Source organism: Phoenix dactylifera, chromosome 4 (genome assembly GCF_051530095.1).
Source record: "Phoenix dactylifera cultivar Ajwa chromosome 4, Ajwa_hap1_PhDact_Kaust_v1.1, whole genome shotgun sequence".
In the NCBI taxonomy this organism is placed as follows: domain Eukaryota; kingdom Viridiplantae; phylum Streptophyta; class Magnoliopsida; order Arecales; family Arecaceae; genus Phoenix; species Phoenix dactylifera.
Window position 1 is genome coordinate 54,759,122 of NC_143193.1, and position 17,109 is coordinate 54,776,230.

At 44.1% G+C, this 17,109-nt stretch overlaps 2 protein-coding genes across 2 annotated transcripts; both read left to right on the forward strand.

The window, feature by feature from the left end:
- Window positions 1–5,840: 5,840 nt before the first annotated feature.
- LOC103696327 (uncharacterized) lies at window positions 5,841–10,663 on the forward strand. The gene is made up of 3 exons (XM_008777915.5): window positions 5,841–6,364; window positions 8,601–8,802; window positions 10,429–10,663. Exons 1-2 carry the CDS (start codon window positions 5,933–5,935, stop codon window positions 8,769–8,771), a joined length of 603 nt encoding a protein of 200 aa, XP_008776137.2. The 5' UTR covers window positions 5,841–5,932; the 3' UTR covers window positions 8,772–8,802; window positions 10,429–10,663.
- Window positions 10,664–12,937: 2,274 nt separating this feature from the next.
- Window positions 12,938–15,628, forward strand: LOC103696326 (Leucine-rich repeat protein kinase family protein). Its single transcript, XM_008777914.6, has 2 exons — window positions 12,938–14,582; window positions 14,717–15,628. The coding sequence occupies exons 1-2, from the start codon at window positions 13,127–13,129 to the stop codon at window positions 15,436–15,438; spliced, it is 2,178 nt and encodes a 725-aa protein (XP_008776136.2). The 5' UTR covers window positions 12,938–13,126; the 3' UTR covers window positions 15,439–15,628.
- Window positions 15,629–17,109: the final 1,481 nt, after the last annotated feature.

A 17,109-nucleotide genomic window follows, 5' to 3' on the forward strand; every position in this document is an offset into this window, starting at 1 on the left:
GCTTCTAAATTAGAAAACTTCAATGAAACCAATGTGCCACGAGGATCGCTAGAAATTCAAAATTACTCGTGATCAGCCTCAAAATAAAATTAAAAAAAAAAAGAAAATGGTGCTCGTGCTTCCCAGCACATAATCGGATAGGGAATAAACACACGGGCGCGGATACAAAAGTAGGCTAACAAGTGGAGTGGGGACTTCTTTCATTTTTTAATAAACGCAGATACAAATGCAGATTATGGGACATCCTCGTTTATCAGCATTCACAAAATAAATCAGAAAGGAAGGAAAACCAAATGACCAAAAAACGGCATGTTTGTGAAGACTAGCTGTCATGTCCGCCAGGAGATCGGCTGCTTGGTCGCCTCTGTAGAAGCAGCGGTGGATATGAAAACCATCGAGGGACCGTGCTCGATAACTGATAATTAGGCCTAGTTATATTCTCGAAAAGAGAGCGCTGTCATTTTGGTTGCCTGCAGGAAGTGAACATGTCACTTACTACCCTCAATACACAAATGGAATTAGTATATCATAACCAAGACTAAGACGAGTTTCCTGCGCAATGACTTCGTCCGAGGGATTGCTTGAACATCAGATTTTACTAAAACAGGCTTATACCCTTTTTCTTTCTTGTCTTGTTCTGTTTTGAGAGAGAGATTGGACGATCTTCAATGCAAGTCCTCTTTTCCGTCTTTGGTTTTAAAATTTCCAAATTAGGTCGTCTTTTTTGGAATTGATAACATCCATGCCATGAGAGAGAGAGAGAGAGAGAGAGAGAGAGAGCGCGCTTTGCTCGCCTCGGAGACTCTGGACACTCATGGCGCAACTTTCATCAGCTCGATGGAATGCCGTCCTTTCTGGTAATTTGCAGTCCCTCATCTCAGCATTTTTACCTGGCAGATCCTCTCTCACGATCTCTGACTCGATCTGTCTTATAGTAGTACTCTTCTTTCTAATCTGAATATTGGAATGCGACTGCCTCTATGTGTATATTAACGTTTGATTCATCACTGTAGTGATATTGGTGTCAGGTATCAACTCCCAGGTTTGCCTTGTTTTTTTTTTTCAACTCCGTCGCAAATATGTTTCTCAGTTACTTGAGGTTTGTCTCCCAGTTTGTGTTGTTATTTTTTTTGGAATTAACTTCTTTAACTAGTTCTGTATAACTCCCATATTTGCCTTGTTTTTTTTTTCCCAACTCCGTCGCAAATATGTTTCTCAGTTACTTGAGATTTGTCTTCCAGTTTGTGTTGTTATTTTTTTTGGAATTAACTTCTTTAACTAATTCTGTATAAAATATAATGCATATAAATGCACACATAACAATCTGAATATCTTGCATTAAAAAAAAGTTTTTTTTTCACTGGAGTGGAAGTCCCACTTGTTTCATGGATTAATAACGAATAGTTAGGACCACTCATCTGCTGACATTCAATGAATAAAAAGCCATTTTTTTGACTATAGGAGTGAAGGATTGTCTGAAAATGAAAGCAGCCCCTTTTGCTTTGTCCCTGCAGTGTGGGCGTTGCCCATGTGTTTCACCAAATTTATAGGCCATTTAACACATGTACTGTCGTTTAAGCCTTTTTGAAGGCCGTACATGTTATTGAAATTGCAGTTCCTTCGTCAATCTTCCCGACGTATGACTAAACCTGCTCTTTCCCCAGTCAACATGTATAAAGAAGGTTTTTCTCACTTTAGTTATAGTCAAGCATGAACTAAATTGTTCATTCTTTAACAAAGTGAATTCTGTCCCAAATGAACTAGAAACCTGAATGTGCTCGAAGATGACCTGAATTTAGTGAATCTATGACATATAAAAATTTCCCAATTGTTGTTACATGTGATTTTAATTAAATGACCCTGGAGTCTGACTGGTGATGCTAGGACATAAATTTCCTGAAAGACGACACTAGCGTTCAAGTTACAGCATGAAAAACCAGCAATATGATGGTTGGTCCTGATCACATGCTCGGCTCGGCAACTTTTAATTCATCTTAACTCATTTAACTTAGTGACGACTTGTTCTAACTTGGCCATGTTAAGGTCTTGAACAAACAAAAATTAAGAACATGATTTGGCCATTTTTTTTCTTACAGATTCACTCCGAGTCATAAAAGACCGGACAAGACTTAGTTAGATTTTGCTCATTTTTTAATACTACCTTAGTCATCTTGGCTCTTTGGCTTGGTAGCCTTAGTTTTTGACTTGACCAAGTCACAAGTTGACTAGCCAAGTTTTCCATCCTTGGGTGAGATGGAAAGGGGGTCAAGAAGATGGGCGGGTTTAGGGTTCGTGGTGGTGAAAGAGAAAAGTGATGGATACGGATGGTGCATAACTAGAGACCCTTGGGTCTTGGTAGTATGGGAGAAATGGAATGGTCAACTTGTGGGTCAATCACAATCAAACCATGAATTGATTACTCAACCCAACAATGGTTTGGTCTAGGCCACTAGGTACTGAACATTGATTTTAGGAATTAAGAGTGCTATATTGAAGCGAATGTACCGATGCTATTTTAAGTGTGCTTACAAAGTAAGGTTGGCGGTGCCATTTCTAACTGTTTGATTTGGGGCATACCCAGTTGTACCAGAGGCCGACTGAGATAGTTCCAGCTTTCGGATTGAGAAATCGGTGAGGGAGAGAGAGAGAAGAAAAGAAAGGAAGAGAGAGAGAGAGAAAGGAAGGGGAGAGAGAGAGGGAGGAAGAGATTGGCGGAGTGCGAGAGAGGGGAGGGGGGAGAGATAGGACTATCAAAGCCTCTCTTCTCCGCTTTGCTGAAATAGGGTAGAGCCCATGTTTGGTTTCGAAATAGGAGCTTCGACTTTTTTTTTTTAATATTTTTTTTGATTTTTTTTAGTAAAGGACTACATCTATTATTTTTTGAATTTATTCCTCGAGCTCACCAACTTCAGTTGTGCATCTATAGGCTTTCCTTGTTGATTTTCCACATTGTGCGCTGTCTTGCTGCTTCGAAACCTTCTTATGCAATAGTTATTTTCTTCTTTGAGTTTTATTTAATTTCTAAGCCATTGTCTATTTAGAAGTATATTGCTGCGGTTCCCATAGAAAGCATAGTTTGTCGGTCAATTAATTTGCAATTTGACATTGATCAAGGATTTTGTGTATTTTATGTAAGAAGAGATGATTGAGCTCGAAAAATGCTGGCCATTTCTTTAATTAACGGTAATTGTGGAGTTTCTTGGTTTTAGTTGCATCTCAACTCCTCAGTAATTAAGATGGTAGAGTAGTGGTTTTTTATGTTGCTCGCTGGTGCAACGGAAATACTCAAGAGGTTCTTAAGTTCTGCATCTCTGGGCTATGCTGGCCTGGCATTGGCACGGTGTGTGCCGTGCTGTTCCAATGCTTGGCATCTGCTGGCACGCAGCCATGCCGCGTGTTTGTTCCGGCCATGGCGCACGGTTCGTGGTGGTAATATTTTCTTTCACTTAGTTCTATGCTGAAATGCTTTATTAATTTGAAGTATAAGTGGAGTGTGGAGGTCTCTCTTGTTTTCTGATAGCTCTCATTTATCTGGCTATATCCATCTGCTATGGTAAACAAAATCACTGTCCATAAATATATTTCTACTAGCTGTACTAGATTGGCGTTGTGCTGTTGAGTGGCATTTCCGCTTGCTGACAATGTTTCATCCCTACTCGATTTGCTTTCTACAGTTTATGCTATATTTTTAGCAGAAGGAGAAGGCAGCATCCTTATCCACTATGTTCGTGGCAATCCTTTTGAGAGAAGGGGGAAAGGTGATAAATGTACATGCGGACATGACCTCTTAATTACATATGGTGAAACAGCTGTTTCTCTTCTCTCCTTTCAGAAACTGTTCTCTGTCCCTCTTTTTCAAGACAAACAGTACTGAAGTTGCAAAATAAGGCACTTACGCTTCTTATTTTGCTTCCGGGGATCTTAACTTGGTGTGGACATAAAATGTTTACTTATATATATATATATATATATATATATATAGAGAGAGAGAGAGAGAGAGAGAGAGAGAGAGAGAGAGAGATCGGATTTATGCTGGTAATAGGCTTCCTTCTCACATTAATTGCTAATTTTGTGGACACAACGGTACCTGGTGGTTTATATTTCAGAGAGGCAGTCTGGGGCAACTGATACCTGCGGGTTGCAAGCGGCCGGGTGCTGGATGGGCACAACTAATTGGCAGCCTGTTCATTAGATTGAAGTTGAAGGTAAAAATTTCGATTCATTGGATCGCCTTTCAATTTATGATTGCTATTTTGGATTCGGAGCAGGATGTGTTGAGATTAATGAGCTAAAAGATTTGCGTCGGATTTTATGTGGAGCCGCAGATTCTTGGTTCGCGGATGAGAAGCTTGCGAAAAATACCAGCTCGATTTTTGACAGGTCAGTTTCGATGGCGCTTAACATCATATAGCTAATAAATCACGGTTGAATCAATATCAACTTGGGTTGCGAACTGAAACTTATTAACCTGTAGACAGTCGGCAGCAAAATTGCTCTCATCTAATAATTCCGTATGCTGAAAACTATTGAGTCAGGATCAGGACCACTGCTTTACAATGCTGTACATGCCTCAGTTAAAATTGCTACAAAATAAGCTCTTCACCGCACGAACCTTGTTAAATGTTCAAAAAGTGTTTCAACAGTCCATACCCAAAAAAAAAAGGAACGTTAAGATCAGTATAGAGGAAATTCGGAGCAACTGCTTTACAATGCTTTACAATGGTTCTTAAGCCCTAAGGAGCATCGCTTTACAATGTTGTACCTCTGAGTTTTCTCAAAATCAATTTCGATGGATTTATCTTTGATGGAGATACATGAAATGGTACAGATTTTGTTATTCGGAACTCGTCTGCCAGAGTTGTGGCGTTGGGGCCAGTCATTCGTCAACACATCGGATCCGGGTGTGGAGCTGCGGGCCGCTTGGGCAGGCCTTCGTCACACCCGGTATGTCTTACGGACTAGTTCCATTGTCCTAGAGGAAGATTCGACCATTGTCATCAGTTGGATCCGGAGGGTTTTTAGGAGCAACGGTTGCGTCCACCCATTGCTGCAAGACATCTCAGCTATGGTGAGGGATAGCAGAGTCTTTCAGGCCAAGCATGTATTCCGCGAAGCTAATAGTACAAGAGCGCCATGCCTTATTATCCCAAATTCATGCCATGCCAAAGTGTCCTTTGCGCTCTAGATCAGCACAAATAATCAATTGTCTACAGATAGAGCATAGAACATTTTCTCCTTTTGTTATTTTATTATTTTTTACTAAGTGTTTACTAATTATTTGGTGCGTCATTAAATTGACGGACGGATGAAAATGCAACTGCAACATGAAGCCAGGCCTAATTTACATCTTAATGCCCACAATTCTCTTTCATGTGCTTATTATTCCCGCTAGTGTTCCTTAAACAAAACCATGGTTGAGGGTCAGAAAGTTCAGTGATGATAAAAACTTGAAGCCGACAATGAAAAATAGTGTAGATTATTTTTCTAAGCACCTCATTCTTCTCATACCAGGCAGCTATTATATAAAAAATTAGAAATTACTTAAGTCTAAATCCTGGTAAAATAGTTATCAAGTCTAAGCGAGTTAGAAAAGTACTATCTTCTCTGGTTTAATTAACCATCTGGGATACTTTTATATGTAATATAACGATTCATAGTATTGTAACAGTTGCTATATAAATATTAAAAATTGTGAAAAAAGAGAACTAATATAAGAAAGGTATCTATAGGACTCTCGCTCGTTCTCAAGCCAAAAAGAAAAGAAAAGAAAAGAAAATCCGTACAACAAACTATTATAGTTATTATATTATATTTGTACGTTTTATAAATTGCCACCCTTGTATCATTAAACCCTAACTCCGCCCTTCCTGCTTCCGTAGGGAATCCAGTATCGGGCCTCTGTCTTCTCTCGTCGTCAACCATCCGGCTGGCCATGGCGGCCATGACGACTGCTCGGGTCCTCCGCCGCTCCCTCTTCCGGCCTCTCCTCGCTCAGCCGCTCTTCCGCTCCCACAAGACCTCCGCGTCCTCGCCGTCGCCGCACCGGCGGTACCCGCCCCCTCCCCCGCACGAGTTCTCGAAGCCGTGTGAGTTCCTGGGTAGCTGGACGCCGGCAGGCGACCCCAGGGAGGCGGAGGCGAGGCTGCACCGGCTGCGGAGGGACTACGCGAGGCAGGTGAAGCAGCTGCGGCTGGGGTACGCCTACGAAATGGAGATCCAGCGGCAGGGGCAGCAGCGCAAAGCCGACGCTCGCCGCGAGGCGGCCCGCCTCGCCAACGAGGAGAGGAAGGCCGCCAAGGCCGCCGCCGCCCAGACCCGTGCTGCCGAGCGTGAGGCCTTCCAGGAGGAGTTCCGCCAGACTCTAGTACATCCCGTTCCTATTCCCATCTCTACATTGAATTGAATTGATTTGGGCTTTTTCTTTTTACATGTAAAAGAATTATTTTAGACTGCTATATTGCTCTGAAATCAGGCATGTATTGGAATGGAATGGAAATTATTTTAGATTATTATATTCCCATCCCAGCCTAGCCGTTCGACAAAATTCCCCGTCCCTCTCCTTTTCTCGCAGTCACACGACCTCCTCATAGCTTGGGCCGCTCTTGTCTCTACCATCTCGATCGCTTCGCCTCAGCACGGCTGCATGATGCATACGGCCACTTTGGTTGAAATCCCTCCAGAAGGGACCTGCAAATTCACCTCCTTTGTTTTCTTTTCTGCAAGACCCCTACCAAATGCTGTTAGTAAATCAGAAAAATCTATCAACCGGGGTAGAAACTTACGGATTCTAACGTCGTTGTGGTAAACCTGCCCTTGAATTCCTCTCATGCTTTCACTCCTATTCTGATTTGAACTCTGAGCTTCATTTAAATGTGTTCATCCCATAAATTACGCACCTGCTCTCTCCTCCCTGCCTACTCCTGGTACCTAAAGTTCGGGGGTCGGGGGCCTTGTTTTCAGATGAATAGATGGGTTTTAGATAATATTTTTTTAAGTCTTTCATGATCCCAGATTTTGAGTGCTTCACCACTTGTGCTAAATTTGCATTCATGGTCTACTGTCTAGATATTGTTAAGGGGATAGGATTTCATTTTATGCTGTTGAAAGTAAGTGGGGACCTTGAGAATGAGGAGATAGTTGAGTATTCTGCTGTTATCTATGAATTACTTTATCCAAGCATCGGGGAGTATGCATGGACTCTTGCTGCTGGATGCAAACTCTGTCTAGCCTGAATTGCAAATAGGTGCAGCCCCACGGCACTAGTTTGTGGAAGCAGCGAAGCACTGCTCTAGAGGTTCCTGTAACCATATCCATCATTGTCATCATCTAGACTTGCCCAAATTATCTGGAATGGGATCAGCTTATTGAATCCTTTTTCGCTAGTCTTCTAGAAAGGCCTACATTTGGTGCTATTGCAAGCTTGCACGGATCCTTTTTTTTTCACAACTTCCGTCCATGTCATATTAGGCCTTTCCCTCCGCTGTCCAAATCCTCGAATAGAGATTCCAGTACCTCTCTTAACCAGTTCTTCTCAATTCACAGTATGTATCTGGATTGTCTCAATTAGTCCTCCTTTTGTTTGCTATCAACTAATAATTATAAATGACCATATTATCTTAATTGATTCCTTTTGTTTTACTCTCAGTTGATGTAACTCCTATAGCTCCTCTAATTTATTTGTTGCTCTCTTTACTCCTAGTTTTACCATGTCAGAAAAGCTGACCAAAGTGTCTTTAAGTAGGAGAGAGAGATTTTGTAAGTGATTGTATCACCATAAGGTTCTAGTTCCTAAGTTCATATTTACGAGGTTGGATACTGTTTAGTGGTCATCTTTTTACCATTCTTTGGAAATCTATAGTGGATTCGAAGCACACTATACATAAGGAGTACCGATGCTTGTCATCTATGGGTGTTTCTCTTAAGAAAAGTTAGGGTTATTTAGTCAAGAATGGTCATGTCGTAAAGTCATGCTCTCCCTCTTTCCTCCTGCCTCCTTGGTGGCTTCTTTTGGTAACTTTGTTACTTGATGAACTCAGTCATCTTCATATTAGCTGTTCCAGTTGTATTTGTGGTTCATCATTTTTCCTTCTTAATTTTGCTTCTAGCTATTGGCATGGAAAATTTGTAGGAAGTTCAAACTCCATTACTTCAGGATTGTGTGCATATACCATTACCAGGCTTCAAAAAAAAAAAAGGAGTATTGTTGGAATATCAAGCTAAATACAAAGTATAGGAGGAGATCATAGTTATTGACTTCGGAAATGGTGGCAGTGGTTCTTTGTTCTTCTATATGGCTGGAAAAGCATCTTGATACGTGATTCCTCAAATATTTTTGTAAAAGTTGATATCGTGTATCACACCTATTATTTCTTCAGTCATGTATTGACCTAAGACTCGTAGACGTGAACCCTACCACATAGGTAACAACTGTGTGCTCATCAGAACCATCAGTAAAATTCAGACCCCTCAATCAACTGAGACTGCATTATTAGGATAAATGAATTTCGCTGGCATACTTATGTTTTGTTTTTGTTTGGCACTATGCATTTAAAACTAGTAGGCATTCACATTTTTTTGATTTCATGTTCATCTGACAACAGTTGAAAGAAAGAGCTAAGAAATTGCAAAGTTGGAGAGCGAAAGAGAAAATGAGGGAGCAAAAGAAGAACAAAGAGAAAGAGCTTTTGCATCAGCAGAGTTCAGTGTGGATTTCAGAGGAAAACTTGGAAAAGAGAATATTAGAGGCAATAGTCGATACAACACCACTCTAGTCCAATTTGAGACTTGCCAAGCTGTTGCCAGGTTTGTCACCCTTTCCATATTTATAAATTACTACACATCAAATTAAGTGCTCTTGTTGCTGCACCCCCCCCCCCCCCCCCCCCCCCCACAAACAAACCCACCCATCTCTTTCTCCTTTTCTTTTATTATTTGCATATGTGAGATGGTCAAAGTTCAGAACATCAAGTTTTATGTAGCTAATTAAACAATTGTAAGCAACAACCGGACTTTTCAAAAAAAGGATGCATGCCTCATTCAAGTGGATTTTACACTTTCAGTCGCCCTATTATCATACATTGCTTTAGTAAAATTCTGTTCTGAATCAAGTGTTTTACCTTAAAAGGCTTAACGATTAACTTCATATTCAAATTAAGTCGATTCAGTTTAAAGCACTCTAAGACAACTACCTAGCATGTCACAGCAGATAAACTTTGCAGTGAATGAATAAGAAACATATGCCTCCTTGTTTCATCTACATACGATAAAAATGTGGCTGACATGTAAAGTATGCAAATAAACTTGTCAAGAGTATTGATTTAAGGACCAAAATAACAGTCAGACAGGAAATCTGATTTGCAGTTGTAGCCATTAATGGGAGCATTGCTAAATTCTCTTATATCAGGTATTTATTTGATGAGCACCAAAGCTTTTAGCTGGAGTACTAAAGCTATACAGTTGGTTTGATAGTGTCACCTTGAATAGTTTTGAGTGGGAAACAGTTCTTATAAATTATCATGCATAAACAATCTTGGATCGAATTTACTCTTTGCAGATAAGTTAAAATATATTTGTATTATCGCACCTTATGATTCTCATAAACATTCACTCGAGAACTTTAGGAGGTTGGTTCCTAGTCATATTCAATCTTCGATCTTTTTTAAAAAAAACTGAAAAGCAATCTGTTTCAAATTTGACTATTGCATTTTGTGTTCCATTTGTTTTATTTTCAATAATTATGTAAATAATTTGATTTTAGAAACAGGCATAACTCAGACATCTTATTCCTTTCATGGCTGTAATTAAGACTGACGTAAATGGAGGTAGGGAAATACAAGTGATAGGTCTTATCAAAACAAAGAATTTCATGAAAGGAAAAGAAATTGAAAGATCTCAGCAAGATAATAAGAAAACAGAGAAATTAAAGGTTTGGCTTCATTGTCTACGCATTCTTGTAACTTTTAATGTAGTGAAGTTATTAAGGAACCTGAAATGATCATAATTTTCCCTTGTGTAGTGCTTTGATTTGTTTGTCACTTTCCTTGCAAGCGAGCAACACATTATGGATGTAATATGATTATGTAGAGTAGTTAAGGGGCAATTCTCCTTTTAATCTTTTTGACGGGTGCAGTTATCCTTTTATTAGCTTTTCAGCTGAGATATCTTTGCTGGAATTGGCAGTGGTGGGTATTCAGACTTGGGGGTTATCTGTCAAAATAGAGGCATTCTTTTAGTGGGCCATTTTAAATGCCATTCAAGAAATTGTCTTGAAGCGGCCACTTTTGGTGTTAATTCTGCTGAACCTTTCATCTTGGGAGTTTTCTTTTGGAGATTCACAAGTTCTTAAGCTTCATCCTAGTATCCCTTGACTACTGCTATTTTTGTTTATCACAGAAACTATTAATCGTATGATATCCGCTCCTGGTACAGGTGGATTTGCCTTGCTCCTGCCAAATGGGTATGATGGCTTCAGCGGAACTCCATAGGGTTAGCCATGCTGGAGCGCTTCCAGGTCCATAAGAATCATTTTGTTTTCCTGTTACAGGATTTATTGGACAACTGATTTGCAGATGGGTGGGAATTACAAGGTTGATAATATCCTGGTCATAATGAAGTTTTTGATGTCTGTAATAAATCATTTTAATGCACTGCACCGTCTTTGAAATGATTATTGACCATCAACAAAGATAGATAGATAGATAATTAGAGGAAGCCACGCAACTAGTGGCGCCCAGCTTCTTGATCATTATTGATTAGGTTGCTCCTCCATGGATGTTTTTGACTATTGTGCTCTAAATCACAGGGAGGTTAAGATTGATCTGAAAAAGATTCGTGGCCGCATCCACCTTCGAATTGAATATGAACATGAACACGACCATGGTTCAAGATCGAACTAGCAAGTGGTCCTGAGGGTCATGGCTTTGCCCCTCGCGGTTGATTTCTGCTGTGGGGTTGTGGCCTGTCGGTGGGGTTTGCGTGGAATTGGCAGCTGGCAGGCATGGTCCAATAAAACAATCAGATCCATCCGTCTCGCTTCTTTTCCGCGCTCGCGTATCTCTCGAATATCTCCTTTTGACCTTCTTGTTCCCTGCTTTTTATCTCCCGAAGCGATGAGAAGCTTCTCTCTCTCTCTCTCTCTCTCTCTGAGCCCCCCTATGGCTATGGCTGTGACTGTGAAGCGTGTCGGCCGGTAATCTGTGGCCCATCGCGTGCCAGATAGCATGCGTTACTTTCCGCGGTTGGTTGGGCGGAAACCGCGGCGGAGGCATCGGGCCACCGAGTTGTCCAGCACCATGCACCGCCATGCCCTTCTTATTCTTCGACATGAATGATGATCGTTAATAACAAAACGACTGCTGTTCACGTTTTGCATCGAGCAACGCATCACAACCTCTCTTATTTCTTGTTAGTGCGAAATTTTCGCTGCTGTATGCCTACTCCGTGTCTTCTTATGTTGCTGATTGCTGAAGGCTCCATGAGCGACTTGATTATTCATCCCTCGTTAACATACTTTTACGTATCGCAGCATGTCTAAGCCTAGCAGGTAGTCTGCATCCGAGGTCGAGAGCTTTTATCAACTTTTAAGCGGTCATCTTTACAGGAAGATGAACATATAGATAGAAAGATGTGGGTGACGGTTAGGGGACATTTTTTGAACCATAGGCAATAGGAAACAGAAAAATAGGCATTTCTCTGTAGTCTCGACTGGCTATCTTGGGTCACATCATGGGTTGTTACAATCTCTAAACTATGAAGTAGAATCGAAGGGCAGAAACGAAGAAGGATTAAATGTAAGGCCAAAACAAGGGATTAGCAAGGGATGTGAGGCAGGATGCAGTTGGCGAGGGCTATGATGCGGTGATAACCTTAAGGGCTCGTTTGGTTCGCAGGAAAAAAAAGGGGGAAAAGTGTGGTCAACAGGAAAGTAATAAGATGCCTCTTGTTTGGTTGGAGTTTTCAAAGAAGAGAGAGATGGAAAAGTTGTATTTCCATGGAAATATGATTCCCACATTTCATGAGAAAGTTTTTCTCATGAGAAACATGAGAAAGTTACTTTTCCATAAGGCGGGAACCACTCCATTTTTACTTTTTCGCAAAAACGCCCTTCAACATTAAAGAAGCATTAAAGAGGCATTAAAGACCTAATTTTTATTAAGGGCATAATAGAAATTATACATAACTTTCATAGGAAAGTGGATGGCCAACCAAATATAAGCATTTTGAAAATTTGTCACTTTCTCTTAATCAACCAAATATGTCAAAAATAATTTCCTAGACATTCTCTTCCCTGGGAAACAAATTTCTAAGAGAGAAAATGCTTTCCGCGAACCAAACGAGCCCTAAGATAAAAGGGTGGCACGAGCAGAGCACAGAGAGAGAGAGAGAGAGAGAGAGAGAGAGAGAGAGAGAGAGAGAGAGAGGCATTATTATTCGCACCTACTCTAATATTCCATCACCCTCATTCAGGACCACTCCTTTTCGTGAATTCTATTCATAAACCCAACTTACTCTAATATTCCATCGCCTTCACTCATGACCACTCCTTTTCGTGAATTCTATTCATAAACCTCAGTTGGCCGGGGAGAGATAGACCAATGGGGAAAGGGGGGTTTATCACATGTTTTTCTTGTTATTAGAATAAAAGGAATTAGTCAAGCAAGGTAATCCCCGTCCACCAAAAAAAAAGAAAAAAGAAAAAAAAAATAGTCAGGGCCCCGAATAAAAGTCACCTGCGGCCCCACCGTTGTAGCAGCAGCAGCAGCAGCAAAGTTGAGTTAGGTGTCGTATAGATGGAACCCCCCCACCCCCCCCCCCCCCCCCCAAAAAAAAAAAAAAGGAAAAAAAAGGAAAAGTAAAAAAAGTCTCTTTCTGTCTCTCCGTACTCGGTAGGCTTTTTTTAAAAAAGCAACAAATGGGACCTTCCACTCCCTGCTCGTCCATTGAGAGGCTGAGACCAGCTGCCTTTCCTCCGTGTTTTGAAACTTAAAAACACATTCCCGCCGAACGAACCCAGAGATTGCGAGAGAGAGGGAGTGAGAGTTTACCCACTCCTTGATCTTGGTCCCTACCGCAGGTACACTACTAAATTTTCCACGCCCGCTTCTCCCTTTCTCGCTCGCCTTCGTTCATGGCTTCGTCGCCCCTACTGTTACTACTCTTGCTATCTTCTCCCCTCGTGATGGCGGTGGCGGCTGCCCGACCCCAGCCCAACGCCAAGCCTAGCGACACGGACGCCCTGACCATCTTCCGGTCGAGGGCCGACGCCCACGGCAACCTGGCCGCCAACTGGAGCAGCCCCGACGCCTGCTCCGGGCGGTGGCGTGGCGTCGGGTGCTCCGGCGGTCGGGTGACGTCGCTCGCCCTCCCCTTCCTCGACCTCCGGGGCCCCCTCGACCCGCTCTCGCACCTGGACCAGCTCCGCCTCCTCGACCTCCACGGCAACCGCCTCAACGGCACCCTCCTCCCCCTCCTCCCCGCCCTCCACAACCTCAAGCTGCTCTATCTCTCCCAGAACGACCTCTCCGGCGAGATCCCGCCCGCCGTTGGCCTCGTCACTCGCCTCCTCCGCCTCGACCTTTCCAGCAACGACCTCGGCGGGCCCATCCCGGGCGACGCCCTCGCCAACCTCACCCGCCTCCTGACCCTCCGCCTCCAGAACAACCTCCTCAGCGGCCGCCTCCCGAATCTGTCCGCGGCCCTCCCCCGCCTCGTGGAGTTCAACGCCTCCAACAACCAACTCTCCGGGAGGGTCCCCGATGGCATGCGCGCCCGCTTCGGGACGGCGTCCTTCGCCGGCAACGCGGGCCTCTGCGGGCCCGCCCCTCCGCTACCGCCCTGCTCGCTCATACCGCGCGACTCTCCTCACTCCTCTTCCTCCTCTCCTCAGTCGGTCGTGCCCTCCAACCCCGGCACCAGACCGGGCGCCTCATCGAGCGTTAACGCCGTGGGGGATGGAGGAGGAGAGAGAGGGAGGCGCGACGGAGAGGGGCTGAGCAGGGGCGCGATCGTCGGCATCGTCGTCGGAAATGCCGTGTTGCTGTTAGTGGTCCTGTCCCTGCTGTTGGCGTACTGCTGCTGCGTCAGGCAACTCGGGGACAAGGACGGCATCAAGATAGGCGGCGATGGGGATTACCCCTCCACTCTGGAGGCGGCGGAGGAAGAGAAGAAAAGGAAGAAGGGCGGCAGAGACAGCGACGGCGGAGAGAGTGACGGGGCGACAGCGCAGAGCAAGCTGGTGTTCTTTGAAGGGGAGGAGGCGGAGGAGGACGGCAGCGGGGGGAAGAGGGGGAGGAGGAAGCGGTTCGAGCTGGAGGAGCTGCTGCGGGCGTCGGCGGAGATGCTGGGGAAGGGAAGCCTGGGGACGGTGTACCGGGCGGTGCTGGAGGACGGGTGCATGGTGGCGGTGAAGCGGCTCAAAGACGCCAACCCCTGCGCCCGCGCCGACTTCCACAAGTACATGGACCTCATCGGCCGGCTGCGCCACCCCAACCTCGTCCGCCTCCATGCCTACTACTACGCCAAGCAGGAGAAGCTCCTCATCTACGACTACCTCCCGAACGGCAGCCTCCATTCTCACCTCCATGGTGCGGTACCTTAACCTTGCCTTACCATTACCTCTCTAGCCATTCATAATTGAATTGAAATCCCCATCATCGTCGTCGTCGTCGTCGTCGTCGTCAATTGGATTTAGATTTCATTGTGCGCACACTATTTACAGGCAATCGGGGTCCCGGGAGGATCCCGCTGGACTGGACGACCAGGATCAGCCTGGTGCTGGGGGCGGCGCGGGGGCTGGCCCGCATCCACGAGGAGTATGGGCCGTCCAAGGTCCCCCACGGCAACGTCAAGTCCTCCAACGTGCTACTGGACAAGAACGGCGCCGCCTGCGTGGCCGACTTCGGGCTGGCGCTGCTGCTGAGCCCGGCCCACGCCACCGCCCGCCTCGGGGGCTACCGGGCCCCCGAGCAGGCCGACGCCGGGCGGCTCTCCCAGGAGGCCGACGTCTACGCCTTCGGGGTGCTCATCCTCGAGGTCCTCACGGGGAGGGCGCCCGCCCACTACCCCCCTCCTCCTACTCACCATCATCATCATCATCATCATAATAGTAGCAACAGCATTACGAATAGCAGCATCATCGGCGTCAGCCTGCCGGAATGGGTACGGTCCGTGGTGCGGGAGGAGTGGACGGCGGAGGTGTTCGACGCGGAGCTGCTGCGGTACAAGAACATCGAGGAGGAGATGGTGGCCATGCTCCACGTGGGCCTGGCCTGCGTCGCCCACCAGCCCGACCGGAGGCCGGCCATATCGGAAGTGGTCAAGATGATCGAGGACATCAGGGTGGAGCAGTCGCCGCTCCCTGAGGACGACCTCGACGAGTCTCGCCTCTCCCTGTCGCCTTCCCTTGCCACCCCCACCGAGGACGGTCGCCTCAGCTACTGATCTCCATCGATCCCTCCAGTTCTCGTTGTCTGTCTTAATAGGAGGAGGAGGTATTGTTTCCGCCGCTCTAGAGAATGTCGTCTCTGCTTCCTTTCATTATCCCTCCGGTAATCAAGCGGCCCCGCCCCCTCTGTATGAACCAAGCGTTCTAATCAGCTTTATCTTATTTTATTTTTTTTGGGCAGCGCTACATGATCGCCGAGCCTGGGTTGCTTAAATCATATCTGACCACTTCCCGAAAAATGAAAATGATGGTCTATTAGGTCACCGACATGTCAGATCGGACTAGTCGATCGACGAGTTCAATCTATCGCGGGATGCGATTTGATTTTCCTGCAGGCAAAAGAACTTCCCAAATTTCTAGCTGGACAAAATAATATATATAAAAAAATCAAGTAAAAAATAATAATAATTCGCAAGTAGATGAAATTGATTCATATAAAGATAATTGAGCCAAGGACGAGGAACTCATGCCAAAGAATCGAGACATAAAAGACCCATGGAAAATTCACCTCATGGAATATTCTTCTGGTTGTAGCTTCGACCTCCGGTTAAACTTGGTGTAACTTCTGGAAATTGATTGCAGAAAATGGTTTATAAATTTGTTAAAGGCCACGTTCCTTTTAGTATTTGCTTGGTTTCAGGAATAGTTCTATTGCGCACTTGCCATCCTTCGGTTATTTATTCCTTCGCTCTAGATGTCAATCAATCATAGGATGAAGCGATAAATATCGTGGTCAGATTAATCTATGCTAATTCAAATTAAATCTTAGCTATGTGCAAATTTTAGGTTTAACATGTGCCCCTTTTTTAAGAAATTCAAAATTCGTTAAATACTCGAAAATTTGGGAATTTGCACTGAGTTAATCCCCATGATTACCTTGAAAATGCTTGAAATATGTCATAATGATAGTTGCTTTATATTATCATCTCGCCTGCCATCATTCTTCCAGTCATTATACAACAAAACTGCGTTTTAAAATAGAACTTCAGTACCATTTCAAGTCATTTTAAGCTCATCTCTTTCTCCTGATTTTTTTCTTTGCTTTGGAATTTCCCAATCTTTCCCTTCCTCTTTATCCTATCAAATATCCGAAAACATGGCTCCAAAGTACATAGTGCCATGTGATATTTGGTCTCCTGCCAAAATTGATGGTGATTAGGGGCAACATCAGGCAAGATTTGAAAGATACAATCCCTTTAGAAGCTCCGGATATATATCTACTGTCCAAGGAGGAAGAAATTCTACTACAAAATAAAGGTTTGTGGTGAAAGAATCAGCCAAAACATTGGTGCTCGCAAAGTCTCTCTCCTGATTGGGATGCTTGGGTGACCAGAACGACGGAAGCAAAAGAAAATTTATAGAAATCACTCGGAAATTATGAGTTTATCGGCATGTCAAAGTACTTGATTAGTTTCAAAAATAGTTTGATTGTCAGAAAAACCTGGTTTTGGTCGAGATCTATGAATGCCTTAATATTTCTTTGCAACATAATGGGTTCGACTCTATTAGATGTTGCTTTTCTTCTTATATGGCCATGCAAATGCATGACGTGTGGGGCTCTCGTTTAAAATCATAACTACCTGATACGATACGAATTTGCCATTTTTAATAATTACACATGCCAGCTCAACCACTAGTAGTAGGGCAACACGTGCCATACGGAGTCA

Bases quoted from the DNA above. Each gene is read 5' to 3' on its own strand.
- LOC103696327 (XM_008777915.5), top strand. From the start codon at position 5,933: ATGGCGGCCATGACGACTGCTCGGGTCCTCCGCCGCTCCCTCTTCCGG. The intron at 6,365-8,600 runs GTACATCCCGTT...ATCTGACAACAG, and splicing joins AGGAGTTCCGCCAGACTCTA to TTGAAAGAAAGAGCTAAGAA.
- LOC103696326 (XM_008777914.6), top strand. From the start codon at position 13,127: ATGGCTTCGTCGCCCCTACTGTTACTACTCTTGCTATCTTCTCCCCTC. The intron at 14,583-14,716 runs GTGCGGTACCTT...CACTATTTACAG, and splicing joins CCTCCATTCTCACCTCCATG to GCAATCGGGGTCCCGGGAGG.